The sequence below is a fragment of the Ostrea edulis genome, chromosome 6 (genome assembly GCF_947568905.1).
Source record: "Ostrea edulis chromosome 6, xbOstEdul1.1, whole genome shotgun sequence".
Taxonomy (NCBI): Eukaryota; Metazoa; Mollusca; class Bivalvia; order Ostreida; family Ostreidae; genus Ostrea; species Ostrea edulis.
This window is the reverse complement of record NC_079169.1, coordinates 30,555,016-30,577,996: the sequence shown is the minus strand read 5'-3', so window position 1 is coordinate 30,577,996 and position 22,981 is coordinate 30,555,016. Positions and strand designations below refer to the sequence as shown.

Sequence of the window (22,981 nt, the reverse complement as noted above, 5' to 3'; positions counted from 1 at the left end):
AGAGTTCTTTATTATGTAGAGCCGAATTCGACAATTATGTAATAACAATGTCTCCCCTCTTCATTGTTATGTTCTTTCTGTCTTCTCCAGTATGGCTTATTAAATAGACTTGAAACTTTGTACATACTTTCATTGCCATACTATCAGGACATGAGGATCCAATTATTTTCCTTTAAGTTATAGTGGATCTAAGAGGGGTGGTGGGTGTAAAATAGCTTGTGAACACTTCACCTATATAGTTTATTGAATAGTTGAAATTGTGTGCAATACCATGTACTCCATTATCATTTAATGATATTCACATTGCTCTGACTCGGGGATCTAATATTTTCCTACAATTTAAAGTGGATCAAAGAGGAGTGGAAGGTATACAAGAGGTACTGTGAGCAATGCTCACTAAGAATACCCCCCGCTTACCCCAATCTCCCAAAGGGTGTTCCATGCGATGAAAAAAGCCATTAAAGAATTTAAATGGAAACCATATTGCTACTTCGATGTCCAGTGTGCGTGACCTTTGACCCCAAAATCAATAGGGAACATCTTCATCCCATGGGTAGTCCATATGTATGATATGGTGACTGTAGGTGGAAAGGATAACGCTTTAGAGCCTGGAAACCATATTGCTACTTCAATGTCCAGTGCGCTTGACCTTTGGACCCCAAAATCGATAGGGAACATCTTCATCCCATGGGTAGTCCATATGTATGATATGGTGACGGTAGGTGGAAAGGATAACGCTTTAGAGCCCGGAAACCATATTGCTACTTCGATGTCCAGTGCACTTGACCTTTGAATTGATAGGGAACATCTTCATCCCATATGTATGATATGGTGACTGTAGGTGGAAAAGATAACACTTTAGAGCCCGGAAACCATATTGCTACTTCAATGTCCAGTGCGCTTGACCTTTGACCTTAAAATCGATAGGGAACATCTTCATCCCATGGGTAGTCCATATATATGATATGGTGACAGTAGGTGGAAAGGATAATGCTTTAGAGCCCGGAAACCATTGCGTCTACAGACGGACGGACAACCCGATTTCAGTATACCCCCCCTCAACTTGTTGCGGGGGGTATAAAAATGGATTGTTATGTTTCTCCTTTATGGTGTATTGGATGACCTTGAAATTTTTTTCAGTGCTTCATTACAATTTAATGATATGCATATTATTGGGACCTTAGGATCCAATCATTTCCCCCCACTTCTAGGGGGAGACAGAAAATACAAAAACGATGTCACAAAATCTTGTGAATGCTTCTCCTCCTGTGTGGCATATGGGATACACTTGAAAGTTTGTGCAATGCTTAATTGCCATCTGTAGATTTGCATTTTGTGGGGATGATTATTTTGCTAAATGTTATTGTGGATCTCTGAGGGGAGGATGTAAAATAGCTTATGAACACCTCTCCTATATGGCTTATCAGATAGCCTTGAAATTTTGCATACTTCATTACCATGTTCACATTGTTCTGACCCAGGAATCTTATGTTCTCCTACAATTCACAGAGGAGTGTACTGGTACTTCAGCATAACAGTCATTATTTTTGTATCATATATAATAATGACAATGGACACATCGATGTTGAATTTTTCTCCATTTTTCCTCAATGCACAAAGCGCATAATGTTTATGTTCCTGCTCATGCTTTCTCCTCCATACTATGCAGGCAATAATGGGTTTCCAATGTACTACACAACGTAAATCACTCTCTCAAAACAATTTCTCATTTCATGAGTTTATTGCTGTTGTACAACTACGAGAGAAATCAAAACAAATCATATATCAATTTAATTAAAAGTTCATCAATCAGTTCACCTATAAATAAATGTCATTATCTTGGGGTCCACGTGGAAACGGGTGTATTGCGGTAGTAAAACAGAACATATGGCGTCCCCATCAGAGACCGGTCCTCCCCCTTTAACATGCGACTAAATTTCTCCTCATCATATACCCGCGTTGTCTCGTCATCACACTCGAGCCAGTGTCCCGGGTACTGCTGACTGGTGGTGGACAGGAAGTGACCAGAGAAACCGTCAGTCATGTTCTGTTCAGTTGGCACATGAACGTATGAGAGGTAGTGTCCCGAGGTCAAGGTCACACCAGCATGTGTAATGATTGCATACAACAGATACCTGTAAAAAAAAAAAAAAAAGCGACATTTAACAACACTTTTTTTCAAATATGATGAAAACTAAGTTTATGTTTTTCATAATCAATACATTCTCCTTCAGCATTTAGTCATGAGGTGTAGATGTCAACTTTTGAACATCATAAAAAATTTACAATCCCACCCTTTCTTGTGGATTTACAAGTATTACAACCAAACCAAGACAAATGATTTTATATATCTATCTATCTCTTAAATCTATCAATTTTACCAGTTTTAGGTATTAAATGCAAAGAGGGTGATTAGTTTAATTTCTCTCTCTCAAAGATTTTCTTTTTCTAAGCCATAAATGAATAGAAAGTTGTAAAAACAACCAGAATTCAATTACACAGGTCTCTTAAATTCAATTGGCACAGCTGGATGCCTATGCAATCAATTGGGGCAATAACAGATTTTGTTTTATCCGATGACGTTTGGTACCAGAATTTAGAATTTAAATTATTGTAAGCAGAATTTTATTATAACTGATTTTGTTGTGTCATTTTAATCAAAGGAGAGAGAAAATTAGTTGGGAATTATTTGTTAAACGTGACATTTTGTTGAATCTGATTTAATTGTAAATGGATGCCACTATAGGAATGTTTATCAGTATTTAACAGCCCCCTGACAGTTTGGTCTTGTTGATATATTTTTGGCGTCGGACCAGGAGACTAGAGTTTTGGTCCCTGATGCCAGCTTATTACATCACATTCCCTTTCCTGCTACATGTGGGGGCTTGTCTCACCTTTGGTGCAATAGTGAACTTGACTCTGATTTAGATAACGAATCTTGCAAGTAAACATAAAAGATGGGGTAATATAATGTGCTGGCACAGAGGTCCGAAGGCGAGGATCCAAGTCCTTCACCAGGAACGTTACCAGTCCTTCACCAGAACGTTACCAGTCCTTCACCAGGACGTTACCAGTCCTTCACCAGAACGTTTCCAGTCCTTCACCAGAACGTTACCAGTCCTTCACCAGAACGTTACCAGTCCTTCACCAGGACGTTACCAGTCCTTCACCAGGACATTACCAGTCCTTCACCAGAACGTTACCAGTCCTTCACCAGAACGTTACCAGTCCTTCACCAGAACGTTACCAGGACCGTTACCAGTCCTTCACCAGAACGTTACCAGTCCTACACCAGAACGTTACCAGTCCTTCACCAGAACGTTACCAGTCCTTCACCAGGACATTACCAGTCCTTCACCAGAACGTTACCAGTCCTTCACCAGGAACAAGACCAGCAGATCCCCACCAGAAGAACAGCCCTGTGTAACCTACACCCCTAACAAGAATTGGTGCAACACCCCTCACAAGGATTGGTGTGTATGCGGCATCATATTACGTTCTTATGCTGTCTCTAATATCAGTAGATGGCTAAAATAGGAATATAATGATACCATTCAAAGATGCTACTATAAACTCATTTTTCTTACAGTCTTACCTATGGTCAGGTCGGCTACAAGGGCTGGGACATTTGTACCTCAGACAGGGCAGGGACAGAGGAATGGACACGTGGTCATTTATCTTGGACACATAGCCAAACATCCTGAAGGCAACAGAAAATCCATTCACACAACCAGTTCTTGCATTACATTCTTGATTTCCTCCAATATGAACTGATTTTTATTCAAGAATAGACAATACAAATGTCAAAAGATGCATATATATTAGATGCTACATTTTTGTACTAAATTTTTCTTCTCATTGAAGAATATATGTGCAGCACAGCACATGTCATAATGATGTGTGCCTGAGAGTTAAAATGCAATGGATTCTAAAATTTCACAACACAGTTAATATGGAATCAAATTTAATTTCGTGGGGCTCAATTTCCGTGGACTTTGTGAGTACCTCAATCTCACAAATTTCAAACCACAACGAAATACAAAATTTATATGATCTTTCAATATACTTTCAAAATAACATACCAACAAAACTGTAAAAAAGTAAATAATTTTTTTTAAAAATCCACAAAAATTTAATGATTCCACAGTAATTCAAATCTACATTCATAAATCAATTGCTATTCCTGGGGAAATAAATAATTTTATATTATGAGAAGTTATTTTTGAATGGTGTTACCCTGAGCTTGTGGAGAATCGCTTGAGGTGCAGTGTCAGTATATTGGGTAACACTTGGTAATGGAGAGATCGTTCTGCCTCAACGTGACTCAAACAGGTGTCACAGAAATACTTATTGTCATCACAAAGTCGTTCCACTTCAGTGAATGCGAACATCAGCTTTCGTAAACAGGAGTCACTATCTACAAATATACAGGATCCAAACACCGTAAAATACATGGGAAAATTTGCATATTGCTCACAGGGGCTCGTCACAAAATTTCTGTCTTATTAAAATTTGACATTGTCTATTCTATATATGTAAATATAGAATGAGTCAATTTATGACAAGCCCCTTTGTATTGCTTGAATCACAAGTCATCACTTTACTATCGAAAAGTTTGGAAAGTATTGTTTATCTAAAATATTTCCTCCTTAACTATAACTGAACTGCCTCTTTCCCTGTGATGGGCATGTTCTAACATTATAGTGAAGTCTAAATATACGGGAGTTGTGCTACGATAGTATTGTGTCACTAACCAAAATCTGGGGATGCATAACATCAACAGATAGGGCTGGGTATCGTTTGGAAAAGTTTGATATGATACATATTGCAATACAGAGAAACAATATGAGATATGTATCGACAATGCAATATAATTACATTTACACTTAATTAAATGATAACAAAAATAAACTTCACCTTTAATTTTTCTTTTATTTGCATATTAATATATTTTTAAGCTTGAATTAATTTATCACAATACACTTTGTGAATGTGCTTCTTATTTATTTGCTTCTATCAATATTGTTATATTTTTTAACAAAAACAATGGCACCCACTTCCTCTGGCTTTGGACAAGCCCTAGTTGCTGAATGCTGATACAATATCTACTGTTGTACTGACAATCATCTCTGAGCCCCAAGTTGGAGACAGCAGAAGAATTTTTTTTCCCTCAAGATAAATATTCACAAAGGAATTATAAATTTATTCATTTGTTCATATATTTCTTCAATCTTATATGAAAATCGTGACTGCAGATCGCATTCGACTATGATCACTACATACACTATTCATCAATAACAAAAGATTTTACGCCATCTTTCTCACAGTTAGCTTGATGGTGTTGCTAAATTAGTTGTACTATCAGAACTTGCCATCTGTGTTCTACAAACATTACACTTTGTTTTTTTTAAGCTAATTTCTGAAAACTGAGAGCACAGCACAATTTTGAAATGTTTGCGTCTGTATCCAGTCATGGAGCAAATGACATCAAGACCTAGTTCATTCATATTTTATTAGTTAACTCGTACATGAAATCTCCCTGTAAGATATGTTAATAATAACTCTTGATATATTAAGTGATACAAGGCTCACTGTATCAGTTATGGTATCGCTCAAAAATACCAATTTACATGTATATCAATAATCAATATATTGATCCAGCTCTACCCACAGATAAATCATTTGAATTAAGCATGCTCGGAAAAATGCATATTTGAGTTACAATATACAAAGAATCCGGACAAATTACAATATTTACACACAAATCAACACTACCTTCCTCCTGCTCTTCTTCATCATCGCTCTCCTCGGTCTTCTCACTGCGGACAGGGACACTGATGTCATGAAAATCCTCAATCCGTTCCCGACAATTCTCACACTCACAACATTTGGTACGCAGCATCATCTTCCCCATAAACAGATCTTCAATGAAGTTTGTCTTTGTGACTTTCAGATTCACATTATTCTTGACTCTATTTTTGGGTATGACCACAAAATCGAGTCTCTGTTTGGCTAATTTAGGACCCTCTTTTGATGGTGACATGGCAGATTTACTTGGTGATAACTTCTGAGTGGCCAGTTGTGCACTCACTGACCTCAGCGGACTATTGCACACCTTGTCACACTTTTCTAATTTCACGACTGGTTGTATTGGAGATGATTGGCTCTTTGAAGGAGATCCACTCATGGATTTCCCAACACATGGGACAGGTTTCCTCTTCACCACTTCACTTACTTTTCCTTGATTGAATTTTTCTCGACTTTCTCCATTTACATGAGAGGTGACATCAGACTTTACCGTGGTGTTCCTCAACACTGTGCGACTCATGCCCAATCTTTTACATGTCCTTTGATTCTGGAACATTCCGAGAATCGTCTGTTGCAGGCCATTCTTTTCATTTTTGCCCAGCTCACCATTCAGTTTGCCGTGCACACTTTTGTTTTCATTTCTGTTGCTACAGACTTCCATACTCTCATCACTTGTATCTAACACATCGACTCTATCATTTTCAATTTTCTCTCTCCTGTTGTCCCGCTCCTTTGTCACAGAAGTAATTGTGCCATCTGGTTCGTCCAGTGTTTTCTCTGGCCTGGGTGTACCTTGTTTCCTGATCGAATTGGTCTTTTCAGTACTTTGAATTGATTTCTGCTCTTTGTTTGTCTTTTTACCCCTCGGTGTACGTGTTCGAAGTTTAGGGGTTGACACATTTTCAGTTTTCAACACTTCTTTCTGCACCTGACAAGCAGTATCTGCCTCCACTGGTGTTGTATGCTGAGTAACACTGGTTTTGGCAGCTTCACTTTGTTCAATCTGATCCAAGATATCTGGCTGGTGAAAGACATTCTTGGGGCAATTCTCTGGTTTCACCTTGGTACATCTCGACAAGAAACGATCCATGATGGAGTTCTTGGGTACGTCATGTTTTGGCAACTTTTCGGAGACATTTTTCTTCATGCTGAAGAGGTCTTTTTCTGAGTCTTGTAGGTATGAGAGGATACACCTGAGTAGTTCCTGTGCATCATGCTGCAAATATCCCTCAAACATGGGGTTCAGCTCCCTGAAAGGTACATAGGAAAGTTCAATAAACAAAGTTTGTGATACACTTTCTGCAGTGTAATATAAAGCCACTGCATTAACACAATGTTTTCACACTGCAATATAACAAATACTTGCTAATATTTATGACAGATTACTAAGAAATCATAAACTTCATAACAAAATTTGTGACTGTTACAGTGTTCCACAATCTGTTCCCTATGATTAGAAAAGAGCTCCTTATTCGTAATGCAGTTACCTGTTGTGTACAATTTAATCTAGAACTATCCTCGTTGGACGAGAAATTAAACAAGAGGCCCAAGGGCCACATCGCTCACCGGAGTCACCTTGGCTCATATCTAAAGATTTTCCCTATATATTTGTATGCAAAACTTTGCCCCCCCCCCCCCTCCTTGTGACCCCATCCTACCCCTGGGGGCCATGATTTTAACAAACTGAAATATGAAATATGTCAGAAAGCTTTCATGTAAATATCAGTTTTTCTGGCTCAGTGGTTCTTGAGAAGAAGATTTTTAAAGATTTTCCTTATATATTTGTATGTAAAACTTTGATCCCCTATTGTGGCCCCATCCAACCCCCGGGGGCCATGATTTGAACAAACTTGAATCTGCACTATGTCAGGAAGCTTTCATGTAAATCTCAGCTTTTCTGGCTCAGTGGTTCTTGAGAAGAAGTTTTTAAAAGATTTTTTCTATATATTTGTATGTAAAATTTTGATCCCCTATTGTGGCCCCATCCAACCCCTTTTGGGGGGGGGGGGGGGCATGATTTGAACAAACTTCAATCTGCATTATGTCAGGAAGCTCTCATGTAAATCTCAGCTTTTCTGGCTCAGTAGTTCTTGAGAAGATTTTTAAAGATTTATCCTATATATTAGTATATAAAATTTTGATCCCCTATTGTGGCTCCATCCAACCCCCGGGGGCCATGATTTGAACAAACTTGAATCTGCACTACGTCAGGAAGCTTTCATGTAAATTTCAGCTTTTCTGGCCCAGTGGTTTTTGAGAAGAAGATTTTTAAATGACCCCACCCTATTTTTTGCATTTTTTTTTATTATCTCCCCTTTGAAAGGGACATGGCCCTTCATTTGGACAAACTTGAAAGCCCTTCACCCAGAGATGCTTTGTGGCAAGTTTGGTTGAAATTGGCCCTGCGGTTCTTGAAAAAAAGTCAAAAATGTGAAAAGTTTACGACGACGACAGACAATGGACAAATTTTGATCAGAAAGTTCCATTAATGGATGTGGAAATTAAAACTTCACTTGTGAAATGAAGTCCATATCCATTAAAAGAATGGCGAATATCCTCTGCATACGAGTACAACCATACAGAAAACCTCCTCCATACATCAAAAGTACCAAACCATGACTTGCAATAAGTATTGTCAGCCAGACAGAAGGACATCAAGACCTCCACATATAAATGCTTACAAAATTCAGATGACAAGAAACCTGGATATTAAAACAGGAAAAGGGCATTTTTTTATCAACAGATTGTTGAGGTGAGATGATAAACTGATGCACCAATATTTATCATCAAGATGCACTTTATGATGCAGGCAGTAGCCCTCTCCAAGTTTTTTTATTCTGACGTTTTCGGGAGAGGGCTAGAATTCCATAGGATCTTCGTAATGGTGCAACATATTTTTATTAATGACCTGTAATAAACTCCGTGTATTTGTCTCAAATGTTGTTTACACTAAAAAGAGCACCAACTTTGCACTTGGGCATGCTTAATAAAGGTGTTTTCATGAAATATGTACAACATGCAGAACTCTTTGTCTGCTCCGCCATGCTTCTTATCGCAAGATCTCATAGGTTGATGCACTGAAACCTAAACATTGATAATCAGCATGAAAATGTACTTTACTCAATCATTCTGACAAAGAAAGGAAAATCATATGGTGGCAGAAAAAAAATTTACACTCTGCTGTTCGTTTTTTAACTTCATATCAAATCTGAACCTTTTCAATACCGACAAAATCGCTTTCTCCTCCACACTCGCCCAATGATGTAAACACTACTTTATATGGGTATATGCAAATAACTTGGCAATTGGAAGTTCCATCAAACATGGCACACAATATGAATCGAGAAATTGGAATATATCGAAGTTAAAAACAGTAGAATAGTCTCACAAACTGAAAGTTGCAGGTTGTCTATTTATATATTGACTAAGAAACATATATCATTCTTATTTACATATAAAAGAAAGCCAGCACAAATGTTTAGAATGATCAAAATTGTTGCGGGAGTGATTCACCATTATCGAGATCCTAAGAAGTTGTAGCCCCCCCCCCCCCCCCCCCCCCCCCCTTACAAAAAGTTGGAGAGGGCTACATTATTGCAGCTAGATGAAATAGTGTTGAGTACATAATGAATGAGATGAAATACTGACCTGATGTTGAGTAGTTTGTGTTGTGTGACTGACCTGATGTTGTTGAGTAGTTCGTGTGGTTTGACTGACCTGATGTTGTTGAGTAGTTCGTGTGGTTTGACTGACCTGATGATGTTGAGTAGTTTCTGTGGTTTGACTGACCTGATGATGTTGAGTAGTTTCTGTGGTTTGACTGACTTGATGATGTTGAGTAGTTTGTGTTGTGTGACTGACCTGATGATGTTGAGTAGTTGGTGTGGTTTGACTGACCTGATGATGTTGAGTAGTTTGTGTGGCTTGACTGACCTGATGTTGTTGAGTAGTTTGTGTGGTGTGACTGACCTGATGATGTTGAGTAGTTTGTGTGGTGTGACTGACCTGATGATGTTGAGTAGTTTGTGTGGTGTGACTGACCTGATGATGTTGAGTAGTTTGTGTGGTGTGACTGACCTGATGTTGTTGAGTAGTTTGTGTGGTGTGACTGACCTGATGTTGTTGAGCAGTTTCTGTGGTGTGACTGACTTGATGATGTTGAGTAGTTTGTGTTGTGTGACTGACCTGATGATGTTGAGTAGTTGGTGTGGTTTGACTGACCTGATGATGTTGAGTAGTTTGTGTGGCTTGACTGACCTGATGTTGTTGAGTAGTTTGTGTGGTGTGACTGACCTGATGATGTTGAGTAGTTTGTGTGGTGTGACTGACCTGATGATGTTGAGTAGTTTGTGTGGTGTGACTGACCTGATGATGTTGAGTAGTTTGTGTGGTGTGACTGACCTGATGTTGTTGAGTAGTTTGTGTGGTGTGACTGACCTGATGATGTTGAGTAGTTTCTGTGGCTTGACCGCCATAGACATGACATCTGAGGTAGCCACCTCCTCATGGTTCTCTTCACGTTGTTCCATATTCTTATACAGCTAAAATTAGTAACAAAACAGATACAACACATACCAGAGAGTTACTACAATGTGTCAATTTCATTACAATCAGAACTACTGGTTTAAAGGAAAGTTACACATCCACACTACAATGCTTCAAATTATACAATTGTTTAATGAGCACAATGAAGTTCCTACCCTGTAGAGGTCTTTGACAAGATGTATACTTTTATTGGTTTCCAATGGGTCAAAAACACCAGCATCCTGATAATACAAAAAACACTGAAGTATGAGCATACATACACTCATTTACACAGCTACGTTTCTTTCTCAGATTTTTTATCATAAAAATACACTCATTTACACTGCTAAGATTCTTTTTCAGATTCTTTAGCAGATACATACACTCATTAGAAGGATGTTTTCTTTTTCAGAATCTTTATATAGACAAAAGCATAATGGCTTAATTGATTGTATATTGTTTAACATCCCTCTAGACAATTTTTCACTCATATGGAGACATCACCATTGCCTGTAAAGGGCTGCAAAATTTAGGCCTATGCTCGGCGCTTAGGGACTTTGAGCAGGGAGGGATCTTTATCGTGCCCCACCTGCTCTGGCACGGGATCTCGGTTTTTGCAGTCTCATCCGATGGATCGCCCCATTTAGTCACCTCTTACGACAAAAAAGGGATATTGAGGACCTATTCTAACCCGGATCCCAACGGGCCCACAATGGTTTAAGTTTAGAGCTTAGGAAGAACTTTTCTATCATCCAAACATGATTCTACAGAGAGATAGAAAAAGCAGAAGGGGGGTCTGGTGGTCCTCCCCCAGCGAGGTATCTAGGGGTGCTGCCCTTAGATCAGAGGGTCAAGGGCTTCGGCCCTCGGCCAAAAATGGATATTTTGACTCCAAGAAGCTTTTCAGAAAATGATTTCTGAGAACCAATTTTGAGGTTTTAAGCTTTATAAAAATGCCAGTAATAGTAAGTATTGGTTTCCTAACCTAGTCTTAAGCGAAGGTTTTAAAATGAATGAATTGATATATTTTTATTCTTATTTCTAAATGATGGATTCAATTGGAAGATTTTCAATATATTTTTTGTACTTTCCATGTATTTCATTGTGTATAGCAATTAGCTCCTAGGCAGAATTTGTCCTCTCCAGATAATCTTATCATTAAAGCTTGAGTCGCCGCTAATTTGTACAGTGATTTTTGACATTTTCTTCAAAATACGATTTGACCATGACCGATTTATTTCTAATGTTTGAATCTTAAGTTCATGTATCAACTATTACATTACAAAAAATATTAGGAATGTATTTTTGCAGTAGATGAAAGGGGTGGATACACCTGCAGTTAATTGCTATAAACACATCACAGTTCGGTTGCCCAGTAGACACACTTGGTCGAATCTGTCAGTCTGGGCTATATCTATTGTCTTGAGTATTTGATTAACAAACGGTATATTTTCTTTTATCTTAGTCAAAGTAAATTTGAAGGGGGGCGGCTTGTAATTGGGTCTTTAATTCATTAATCTTGTCATGTGACGCCACAGTTCACTACCTCTTAATTCACTAGCCTAAACATGTGACGCCACAGTTCACTATCTCTTAATTCATTCCCCTAAACATGTGACGCCACAGTTCACTACCTCTTAATTCATTAATCTTGTCATGTAACACCACAGTTCACTACCTCTTAATTCACTAGCCTAAACATGTGACGTCACAGTTCACTACCTCTTAATTCATTCCCCTAAACATGTGACGCCACAGTTCACTACCTCTTAATTCATTAATCTTGTCATGTGACACCACAGTTCACTACCTCTAATTCATTCCCCTAAACATGTGACTTGATATTTTACCTCTTTGTTGAGAACACCCTGTTTTCTGAGTTTTTCGACTTGCACAATTTCCTGATACAACAATTCCAATCCTGGCAAAAATCCCGGTGTAAATCTCAGCACTTGCAGCACACTGTTCAGGAAACATGTATTACCTGCACAGAAAATTTGAAAATAATTTTTTTTTTTTAAAAATCAGAAAAAAAAATCGACTAAACAACCAAATTTCTTTCCATCTGCAAGCACAAGTATACTCTTTTAAAATATATTTGGATAAATATGAAATATAAAGTTTTAGATTTTTACACCCTACAATGTTCAATCTTCTATACTTTTTTTCAATAAATTACATGAGACATTTATTTGTACTACAAAAATTATACACATATTATCAATCGTTGCAGTATTTTAATTACCTAAGTTTTCTAATGAAGCTGATACGGGAACCAGAGATCTGGAACTGCAGTCATTAACAGAATCATCCAAACACACTTCTTTACCTACTTCCCAGATTCTACAAGACACATGTACGCTGGTAAAATACAACACACACAATTCAATGAAAATTTGTCATCATGTAGCAGTTTTACAAATTTACTCTTCTCCTTCCTCTCCACATGCAGTTTCCTGTTTCTCCGGCTTGATGTCACCCTTGCTTTCACCATTCTTCTGGACCTTTAAAGACAATCTTGGTCTCTTTTTAACAGGACCCGGACTCTCTGCATCAGGAATAACCATGGCAAATACTATAAAAATAAAATATACACAACACTATAGCCTTTTGACAAGGACTGTCCATAGCAATTTCATACTTTTCCTTGGGATCAATAACACGACTGATTTTCACCCTTCTGAGAGTTATGCCCCTTGGCTAAATGGTAGCAACCTCTATCAATTGTCTTGGCAAATAATTAAATAATGTTTCTGACAAGACATATACTGCTTAAATTCTGCTGAGTATTAAATGCAGTGAAACTAGAGAGCAAGGGCCCCGCTGAGGGTTATTAGAGGAAAGTGACATCTGTATTTGATATAGCAATGTTTGGGGCTGGTATATATATTAGAATTGATAATTTTCAAAGATACATTGGAATGCAAATTTGTGAAAAAGGAATCATGAAACATATTTATGAGAGACTGATACAAATGTAAATTAACTTCTGTTTAGCACACACTCATCCACTCAAACACAACAGGGTGCAACTAAATCCCACTGTAAGGGGATTCATATTGGATAACTGGTACAAAATGTGGTACATACTATCCAAAAAGGATTATGAATTTGACATATTGACGTCTAGGAAAAGGAAATTCTGACATCAGGGGTCTAAGCATTTTCAAAAACATTGATAGAAAAGTGTTCTACATTTCTAAAAATAGAAATCTATAAAATATGTCTTTACATACATAATTGAGACAGTTTCCATTAACCTAGCAAAGACATACAAGTATGCACTAAAAAAATTCATAAGTAAATATCAAAATATGCACATAGAAAATGTGGACCTTACTGTCAACAAGCAGTGAAACACACCATTTCGAGATTTTCACCAACGAAAGTTCGGTAACAGTAATGAATAAGGTACACTCATTTTGTATCTATTTTGTGACTTTCTTTATTAAAAGGAACAGTTCTCAAGGTGTAACGTGCAATTAGTACATAATTCAAAGAAGCAGTTTCACTTTGCTACTGGTTATCAGAAATTTAATTCCATATTCCGATCCCGATCAAGAGTTGTTGACTGGGAATGACGTGTCAATTCAATATACATGTAACATCAAGCATTTTTTATATCATATTTAAAAAAAAAAATACACATATATAATGTTGTAGAGTTATTTTTTGTAAATTTTCTATATCAATACATCATAATTCAAATTGAATTATCTCCCTTAGACAGTGATAAATAGATAAGATGATAATTTTCAGACAAAGTTACATGACCCCAAAATCTATAGGCGTCTTCCTCTTATTATAAATTATACCTGTACAAAATTTGAAAGCTGTACAATGAAAACTTTTTGAGTTAAATCGTGTCACAAAGAAAGTCTGACAGACAGACGGACAGACAATGTGATTACAATAGGGCTTCCCGCATGAAATGCGGGGCCCTAATCAGCAATGAAGAGAGATATTCTCACATGAGCACCACTGAGAAACAGACATTATAGATTTGAGACATTAAGACTTTTCTGATTCAGTGTCTTACACTGCTATGTCTTTGATTTAATACATCATACATTTTTTCTGATTTACATTACATGGTGGGGGGGGGGGGGGATTTTAAATTTGATTTTATATACTTGTAGCTTATAGGGGAGGGGGGGGGGAGAGGACACACATGTGTAAACTATTTACAAGTATGCTCTTTCTGACTGTTCAATTAGTTTTTGCATTTAATTTCAAATGAAGATTTTAGTATTTTTTAATTCTTAAAACTACCAAATATGTCCCTCTGCCATCTATAAATGTACATTTAAGGGCCAGAGTACAGTGATATTGAATACATTCTTCTACCATCTATAAACCTACATCCTTGTTGAATCTGTTACTGATTAAACTGAAGAACGAGATTCCCACTCAACACACACATCCACCCAACCCCCAAATCTCATAAGTGATGTTTTCTAGAATCATAACCCTAGCTTAACCTTTAAATCAAGAGCTTCCAAAAGGTCAATCAGAGAGCTTGCCTCACAGGGTCTTGAAGATAGTCACAAAATACCTACATTGTCCTTACTCCTGCATTCAATTCAGTATCATCTCATTCTGTCTTCAAGCATCAAACATTTTAATATTACATGTGTGAGGCAATGTTAGTCGATACACAATCAAATAAATTGGTCCCCAAAATACTCACACTCATGTAGTACAATAAAATAGTTTTAAAATAATAATCCCATTCTGGATATAAAAATGTTCTACATTGCATCACGCTAAGGAAATATGAAGGAACAAAATCATTCAGAATCGGCATAAAATCAAACAAGAGGCCCATGGGCCACATCGCTCACCTGAGTCACCTTGGCCCATATCTGAAGACTTTCCATATATATTTGCATGTAAAACCTTGGTCCCTATTATGGCCCAAACTACCCTTTGCAAACTTGAATCTACACTATGTCAGAAAGCTTTCATGTAAATGTCAACTTCTTTGGCCCAATGGTTCTTTTAAAGCTTTTTTCTATATTTGTATGTAAAACTTTGACCCCCCCCCCCCCCCCCACTTGTGGCCCCATCCTATCCCCCGGGGACCATGATTTGAACAAACTTGAATCTGCACTATGTCAGAAAGTTTTCTTGTAAATATCAGCTTTTCTGACTCAGTGGTTATTGAGAAAAAGATTTTAACTATATATTTGTATGTAAAACTTTGATCCCCCTTGTGGCCCCGGGCATCCTACCCCTGGAGCCAATGATTTGAAGAAACTTGAATCTGCACTATGTCAGAAAGTTTTCATGTAAAAATCAGCTTTTCTGGCTCAGTGGTTCTTGAGAAGAAGATTTTTCCTATATATTTGTATGTAAAACTTTGATCCCCTATTGTGGCCCCATCCAACCCCCGGAGCCCATGATTTGAACAAACTTGAATCTGCATTATGTCAGGAAGCTTTCATGTAAATCTCAGCTTTTCTGGCTTAGTGGTTCTTGAGAAGAAGATTTTTAAAGTTTTTCCCTATATATTTGTGTGTAAAACTTTGATTCCCCCCCTTGGGGCCCCATCTTATCCCCGGGGGCCATGATTTGAACAAACTTGAATCTGCAATATGTCAGGAAGCTTTCAGGTAAATTTCAGCTCTTCTGGCCCAGTGGTTCTTGAGAAGAAGATTTTTAAATGACCCCACCCTATTTTTGTGATTATCTCCCCTTTGAAAGGGACATGGCCCTTCATTTGAACAAACTTGAAAGCCCTTCACCCAAGGATGCTTTTGGCCAAGTTAGGTTGAAATTGGCCCAGTGGTTCTGGAGAAGAAGTCGAAAATGTGAAAAGTTTACAGACAGACGGACAGACAGACAGACAGACGGACGCCGGACAAAATGTGATCAGAATAGCTCACTTGAACCTTTGGTTCAGGTGAGCTAAAAAGTGGAGACACAAGAGTCAGATAGGAAAGGGACATTGGGGAAAGTGGAAGAATAGGGAGCTATCTCGCACTAAGAAAACAGAACAAAGACACTAAGAGTCACATTTCACACTGACAAACTTACACCTGTCCTAACAGGACTATTACCCTTAGAGGTGATCCTTCATATTGGGACCCATTTGAGATATTGTGTAGCTGAAGACCAGGGACACAAACGTTTCAACAATGTCTATGTTTCATCCAAATACTATTGCAGTGTTACAACCTACAATCTTAATTTTTATCAATATTTACAGTGTTTTAAGGAGGATTGATTGATTGTATATTGTTTAACGTCCCACTCGAGAATGCAGTGATATTTTTTTTTCAAACTACCACCCCTCCTTTTCAATTGGGAAAAATTAGCGACATTTTCCTCGAATTGAGAAAAATCATTCATAGTATATTAAAATGCTTAAAATAATCAAATAACAAATGTTTTTGTTTGAGTTTTATTTCAGATCCGATTTAAAATCATAAAATAAATCATTATTTAACATTAAATATGTATTGGAAGTCACACTTTGTATAAATATTATTTACTTTTTCTAAGAATTACGTATTGTCTATTAAATTTCATTAAAAAAATAATTTACTAGCATTTGTACCCATAATCTTGTAAATATTATACTAATTCTCCTGTTTGTATTTTTCGGATTTTAGTAAAATCCTATACTGTTAGCCACTTCCTGTTACTAGCCTGACCCTACATATAATGGCAGTCAAACTGAAAGTATCAACAAAATGGCTTAAAGGGTGTCTGGAAACTATATACTACGCTGCACATCTACTTAAATGGATGCCTCCATTGTTTTACATATTCTTTACAAAACCTTTTGCATGTGCAGGCTTTCCAAAAATAAAACTGAAGAAAAAAGCGTATTTACTCTTTGTCAGCAATATATGGTAACTTTTTATTTAAAATGGCCTAACTTCCCTAGATTTGAAATTTGGAAAAACATATATATAATTGGGGGAAAATAGCTAATTTTTGTGAGGGGAAACAGCCGAATATCAGTGGCATTTTGGCCCCAAAAAAATCACTGGAATATTTCACTCATATGGAGACGTCACCACTGCCGGTGAAGGGTTGCAAAATTTTGGCCTATGCTCGGCGCTTATGGCCTTTGAGCAGGGAGGGATCTTTATCGTGCCACATCTGCTGTGACACAGGACCTCGGTTTTTGCTGTCTCATCCGAAGGACCGCCCCATCAAGTCGCCTCTTACGACAAGCAAGGGGTGCTGAGGACCTATTCTAACCCGGATCCCCACGGGGTTTTAAGGAAGAAAAGCAATTCTGATTAACATAGGAGAGCACTTTGGTCACCAACTTGAATCAGATAAATGGATAGACAGACATGGGGAAAATCAATACTTCCCTATAAGTTGTTTGTGGGAGAGGATACTGGCACGATGTACAGAAATATAAAAAATAACTACAAATGGCCACAGCTTTTTCAAAATTGAAAGAAACAATTGTTCTATGAAGATAACATCAGTTTTGATACCACATAATATGCATTTGAAAAAGCCACAGGAGCTTGTAAATATAAACACCCCCCCCCCCCCCCCCCCCCCCCCATGTTCTTTTAATGTGCAATGCTTTGGGGATTTCAGTAGTTTATATTTTTCAAAAAATATTCCAAGTCAGACAGGGCACTTTTATTTCTAAGAAATACAGTGAAACTTCTCCAAACCGGCCCCTCAGAAAACCGGTTCTCCCTGAATATCGGCCGATTTTCAAAGTCCCGGCAGAAATCTTAACATTTCCTTACAAAGAAAGTCTTACAAAACTGGCCACCTCTGAAAACCGGACACTTTTTAAAGTACATTTGTTAACAAACATGTGTAATTTACCCTTAACATACCTGCCACCTTTTGAAGACAAGAAAATTTTGGCCAGAGGATGATCAAGATCGTTCAGGTGTGCAAATTGACTAACCCACTGGCCAGGTGGGAAATTATCAACTGGAGGTGTGAAAAACACTAGTGGCCTCTTTAATTTCTATTGTATACCTGTGCTGTCAAGGGTGTTAATTGACACTTAGCTAGTCCCAGAGACCCTTTCAAATTCTATACAAAATGTAAAAAACAGTATTGAATGAATACAGTATCAAATGCCATATTGTTACACTACATTACTGTATGGACATAAGTGGTAGTTAATAAAGAACAAACCCATGACTGTTAATGATAATTATTAAAAGATAGATTAATTTTCTTGGTTTCCATAGACTTAAAATTCCAAAGAAATATTCAAATTACAATTTCATATTCACTACTGTACTTTTTAAAAACGTCAAAACAAAATTGTTAATGATATAAGCGACAAATGTAAACAGAGTTTTTATAGGTAAGAGGAATTCCAATAATAGGCCTCTGTGTTTTCTTTATGTGTCCTGTTATAGATTTTCAGTTTAAAATTAGATGATTTCAGCGAGAATATTTCTTGTAATTCATAATTACCTTTAGGTACAAGCGGACTAATTTAATCTCCACCGATAATTGATCATAGATCACCAGATCAAAGTGAACAGTACCTACTTTGTGAATATTGAGATAAAATGTCTATAATTGCTAAATTCTCGGTATACCGGCCACCCCTCCAAACCGGCCGTTTTTTTTCGGTCCGAGAGCCGGCCGGTTTAGAGAAGTTTCACTGTAAACAAATTCCACATACATATCATTTCTATTCTAATAATGATGAACAAGCTTGTATCACCATTTGCTGCCCATAAAAAAGCTTGCAAAGCATGTCTATTTAGAACAAATCAAACTAAGTTGTGAGGTTTCCAGGCAATATCAACAGTCACCTTTCAAAAGAATTACATTGAAGGCCAATTATGAAGGATTCAAAATCACCTCATATTCCGATACTAGAAAACGTACTAGTATTTAGATTCTATGGCACTAGACTGTATAGACTAGAGAAAATCTGGATATAAATCTAGATTTTAGCATACTGTTTTCTGAATCTCTTAGATGTTTAGACTAAGTGCAAATCATGAGTCTTGAGAAGCACAATTAGCATTTCTTGGTCATGACAACCTTAAAAGGTTATCAAAGTTAGAAAGCCAAACAAGAAACAAAATCTAAATACCAGTAATCTGAAAGTCCAAAGAAAGAAAAGAAGTAAGACAGACACAGAAAGTGTTTCTTCAAAGGTAGTGTTATTGACATTCAAAAACTATGATTTATCTACAACTTGAATGTGGACAGCAGTTATTTTGTCCCTTTTCAATATGATATAACAAAATAAGCTATTTAAAATGGCTTGATAAATCAAGCTAAATAGGTATTATCAAAATATTGGGGAGGTTTCTAGTATACCGATCCCCAGTAGTGGACGTGACATACAATTTATTAAATGAAAATAAGGCCTATCTTTTTCGCATATTTCTGTCCTTTCATCAACTCGGGTTTTAGACAACATTAAAACTTAATACATGATTTTATCATTCTATTCATGACAGTGTCCTCGACAGTGTCCTCAACAGCGTAGGACCTGAACCACTCGGATCTGAATATCCTTCGAGCCCACTAAACAAACTTTGCGCGCCCATTTCAACTTCGCTTTGGATTTGGATCGATAAAATTTGGTCTACTCTTACGCATCTATTTAATCTATACAATAGATTATACCTCAATAGTAAGCCTAAACTGGCAGCTTCTTATAAAATCAGATCATGTGTCCCATAAAATTAACTTTTTTCCCCATATTTACTTCATCAGTCCTTTACCACGACTGTCAACAATTTAATCCGGGTTCTTTCATCCTTGAAGTTTAGTTTCGTATTTTGATGCAGATTTATAGAACGGAAAGTAGTACATACAAAGATATTAATTCATCTGAATAAATCATTTCTATTTATTTTCATTCAACATAACTAAGATAATTTTCTTTTCCATCTGATATTCTTAAATTCGCAAATACTTGAAATATTATTGACCCTAGAATGGGGCGGATCCCAAGACTCTCTCTCTCTCTCTCTCTCTCTCTCTCTCTCTCTCTCTCTCTCTCTCTATATATATATATATATATAGCCGACCAAACCTACTAAATGAGGACGTCCTCACAATGTGTAGAAGAGAATACACACATATCTTATTCTAAAGGCAAAAAAGTACTGTGTTAGGTATAGCTATAGGGATATCTATAAAAGTTTATCCAGGGACCTATATACTTAGTATATAGGTCCCTGGTTTATCTAATACTCTCTTTTGAATAATGTAAAAAAGGTTTTTGAGAGAGAATAGTAGTAAGGACATGTCCTCACACCACTTGTCCTCACTAAGCTAATATTTTGTATCTATACATCTTTCACATGCTGAAGGTCACATAACTCACATTTATGAGGACGCAATTGTGAGGACATTAATTTGTCCTCATAGTGCAATTTTTGTCCTCACAACGTCTGTCCATTGGTTGAAATTTGTCCTCACTTTACACGTTTTACTGCCCCCCCCCCCCTCTCTCTCTCTCTCTCTCTCTCTCTCTCTCTCTCTCTCTCTCTCTCAGGCTTAAACAAACAAACAAACAAAACAAAAAAAGAACCTGTTCCTTTGCAAAAACATAAACTTGTTTTAGGACTTTAATGTAACAAGATTACAAAATTCAAGTTCAATTTCTTTAGTAATTGGCGCAACACATCAACAAGTAATGGTTATTGCCCATGTATAAAACAAATAACAATGTAATGACATGGCATAGCAATAGTGTTTCATACTTTTGACAATAGTGATAGTGTATATATATACTTGTGTCTGTAAATGGCAATTATGGTGGATAATACATACGTATAATATAGAGCCGTTCCTAGCAAAAAGGGTCCTTAAGTAGAGAACATCCCTCAAAATATTAGAGCAATGTTGATTGTCGTTAAAATATTACAGTCAATCAAAGATGCCAACCAACTCGTGATTGGTAATCATGACCTTTTTCTTTACAAGTATGCAAAAAATGACGTTACGTTTTTTCATTATGACGTTTATTGAAAAACATTGTTGGTTACAGTTCGTATACATGATTAACAGTATTAGAATGCGCATGTGTTCAAACAGACAAACTCACATGTGACTCAAACTTTGTCCTCGATGAATATGTAGATAAATATTACATAATCACGAAAGGCGGACAGATCGAAAGTGGGGATCTCTTCAGAGAAGCGGGCAGGCATTGTAGGCTATATGTAGGCTATAAAATAGTTGCTGCTCTGGCGACTCGGGGGTGGGGGTTACATACGTGGTATTCGTATATTTCATCTGTCAAAACACTCCCGCTGCATTGTGGTCACCTATTTATAGGAAAGGCTTCAAGAGTAAACCTCGAAAAAAAAAAATCCGGAGTGGTTTGCTGCTAAACTTCAGCACACATTCAGCAACTCCTGCGACGCTGCTGCTTCCAAACTGTATTGGCCTTTGCCTTTCCTTTGGATCACAGTAGCAGCGTGGAGAGGGGGACCTGCTACACGGACAACAGCCTGTCCTTCATATCACAATGCCCAGGCTTACATCCGTCCACACCATCACCTACACACTCACACCTGCACCTGGAGAGGGTACTCCAGCATCGCCACTTATCTGGTGTAGACACAACACGGGAAGAAACAGTTACCGGTGATAAGTTATCGCTCATATTGGCGTAGAGCGAGGCGCCAGGAGCATCTTCCAACGGTGAGAGAGATGTTCACGTCTTACTGGACCGCTACCACCCGCCTCAAGCTTGACAACCCAGTAAGGTGTTGTCCCGCCACGGTCTGCTTCTTCATTGGGTGCATGGAGATTAGGAGAACATACGACAAGCAGAACGTCAACCATCGCACAAGGCAACAACAAAGGAAAACTCTCAAGAAAAAGACTGGGATATTGGAATGTTCGGACAATGATGTCCAACTCTTCTCAAAACCTTCAGGACATTAATGAAGCCAGAAAAACAGTTGTCATCAATGGTGAGCTCAAGAGAGTAATGTCGACATTGACACTCTGCAGGAAACACGGTTTGCCGATGCAGGCACATTGAAGAAGAAGGAAGTCCTACACATTCCTCTGGCAAGGGAAGAACTCTGATGAGCCAAGAGAACATGGTGGGTTTTGCAGTAAAGAACAACTTGCTGAATATGATTGAACCAGGCAGCAACGGCTCCGAGCAACTCCTGACTCTCCGCCGTAACATCAACGAAGGCCCCAACTCGCTTGTCAGTGCGAATGCCCCGACGCTGTCCGCCTCTCCAGATACCAAGGATGAGTTCTATGAGAACATTGCATCCATCATCAGCAACATCGCCAGCACCGAACAACTTGTTCTCCTGGGTGACTTCAATGTTAGAGTGGGAGCAGAGAACGACTCATGGCCCTCTTGCCTTGGTTCATTTGGAGTGGGAAATTAAACGAGAACGGACAGCGACTGCTCGAGCTCAGTGCCTTCCACAACCTGTGCATCGCCAACTTCTTCTTCAAGACCAAACCTTAACACAAGGTCTCCTAGAGACATCCGCGCTCAAAGCAAGGAACCAACATGTCCTGGTCAGGCATGCCGCCATCAAAAATGTTCCTCACACACCTCTTACCACAGTGCAGACTGCGACACGGACCACTCCCTTGTATGCTTCAAGATCAGGCTGTAATCAAAAATGTTTTACAATGGAAAGAAACCAGGGCACCTCACTTCGATGTCAGTAAGATGACTCAGCCAATC

General features: G+C 37.8%; 1 protein-coding gene across 3 annotated transcripts; it reads right to left on the bottom strand.

The window, feature by feature from the left end:
• Positions 1 to 1,722: 1,722 nt before the first annotated feature.
• Positions 1,723 to 20,081, bottom strand: LOC125646833 (ubiquitin carboxyl-terminal hydrolase 1-like). 3 transcript variants are annotated; one of them, XM_056142385.1, is made up of 10 exons: positions 20,012 to 20,081; positions 12,760 to 12,907; positions 12,578 to 12,675; positions 12,183 to 12,316; positions 10,509 to 10,574; positions 10,246 to 10,349; positions 5,776 to 7,058; positions 4,237 to 4,417; positions 3,596 to 3,700; positions 1,723 to 2,135 (listed from the first exon to the last, which is right to left on the bottom strand). In XM_056142385.1, the coding sequence occupies exons 2-10, from the start codon at positions 12,897 to 12,899 to the stop codon at positions 1,835 to 1,837; spliced, it is 2,412 nt and encodes an 803-aa protein (XP_055998360.1). In that variant the 5' UTR covers positions 12,900 to 12,907; positions 20,012 to 20,081; the 3' UTR covers positions 1,723 to 1,834. The 3 variants fall into 3 exon arrangements, with proteins under 3 accessions (XP_055998360.1, XP_048729343.2, XP_055998361.1); XM_048873386.2 differs by having other exon boundaries at positions 19,930 to 20,064; XM_056142386.1 differs by lacking the exons at positions 1,723 to 2,135; positions 3,596 to 3,700 and adding an exon at positions 5,058 to 5,169 and having other exon boundaries at positions 4,278 to 4,417; positions 19,930 to 20,056.
• Between the last annotated feature and the right edge of the window lie 2,900 nt (positions 20,082 to 22,981).

What these genes read in the sequence shown, in the direction of transcription:
- LOC125646833 (XM_056142385.1), bottom strand. Translation starts at nt 12,899, where the DNA reads ATGGTTATTCCTGATGCAGAGAGTCCGGGTCCTGTTAAAAAGAGACCA. An exon ending in AGGGTGTTCTCAACAAAGAG is followed by an intron (nt 10,575 to 12,182) that starts GTAAAATATCAA and finishes TTGTATTATCAG; the next exon opens with GATGCTGGTGTTTTTGACCC. An exon ending in TGAAGAAGAGCAGGAGGAAG is followed by an intron (nt 4,418 to 5,775) that starts GTAGTGTTGATT and finishes GTATATTTGTAG; the next exon opens with ATAGTGACTCCTGTTTACGA.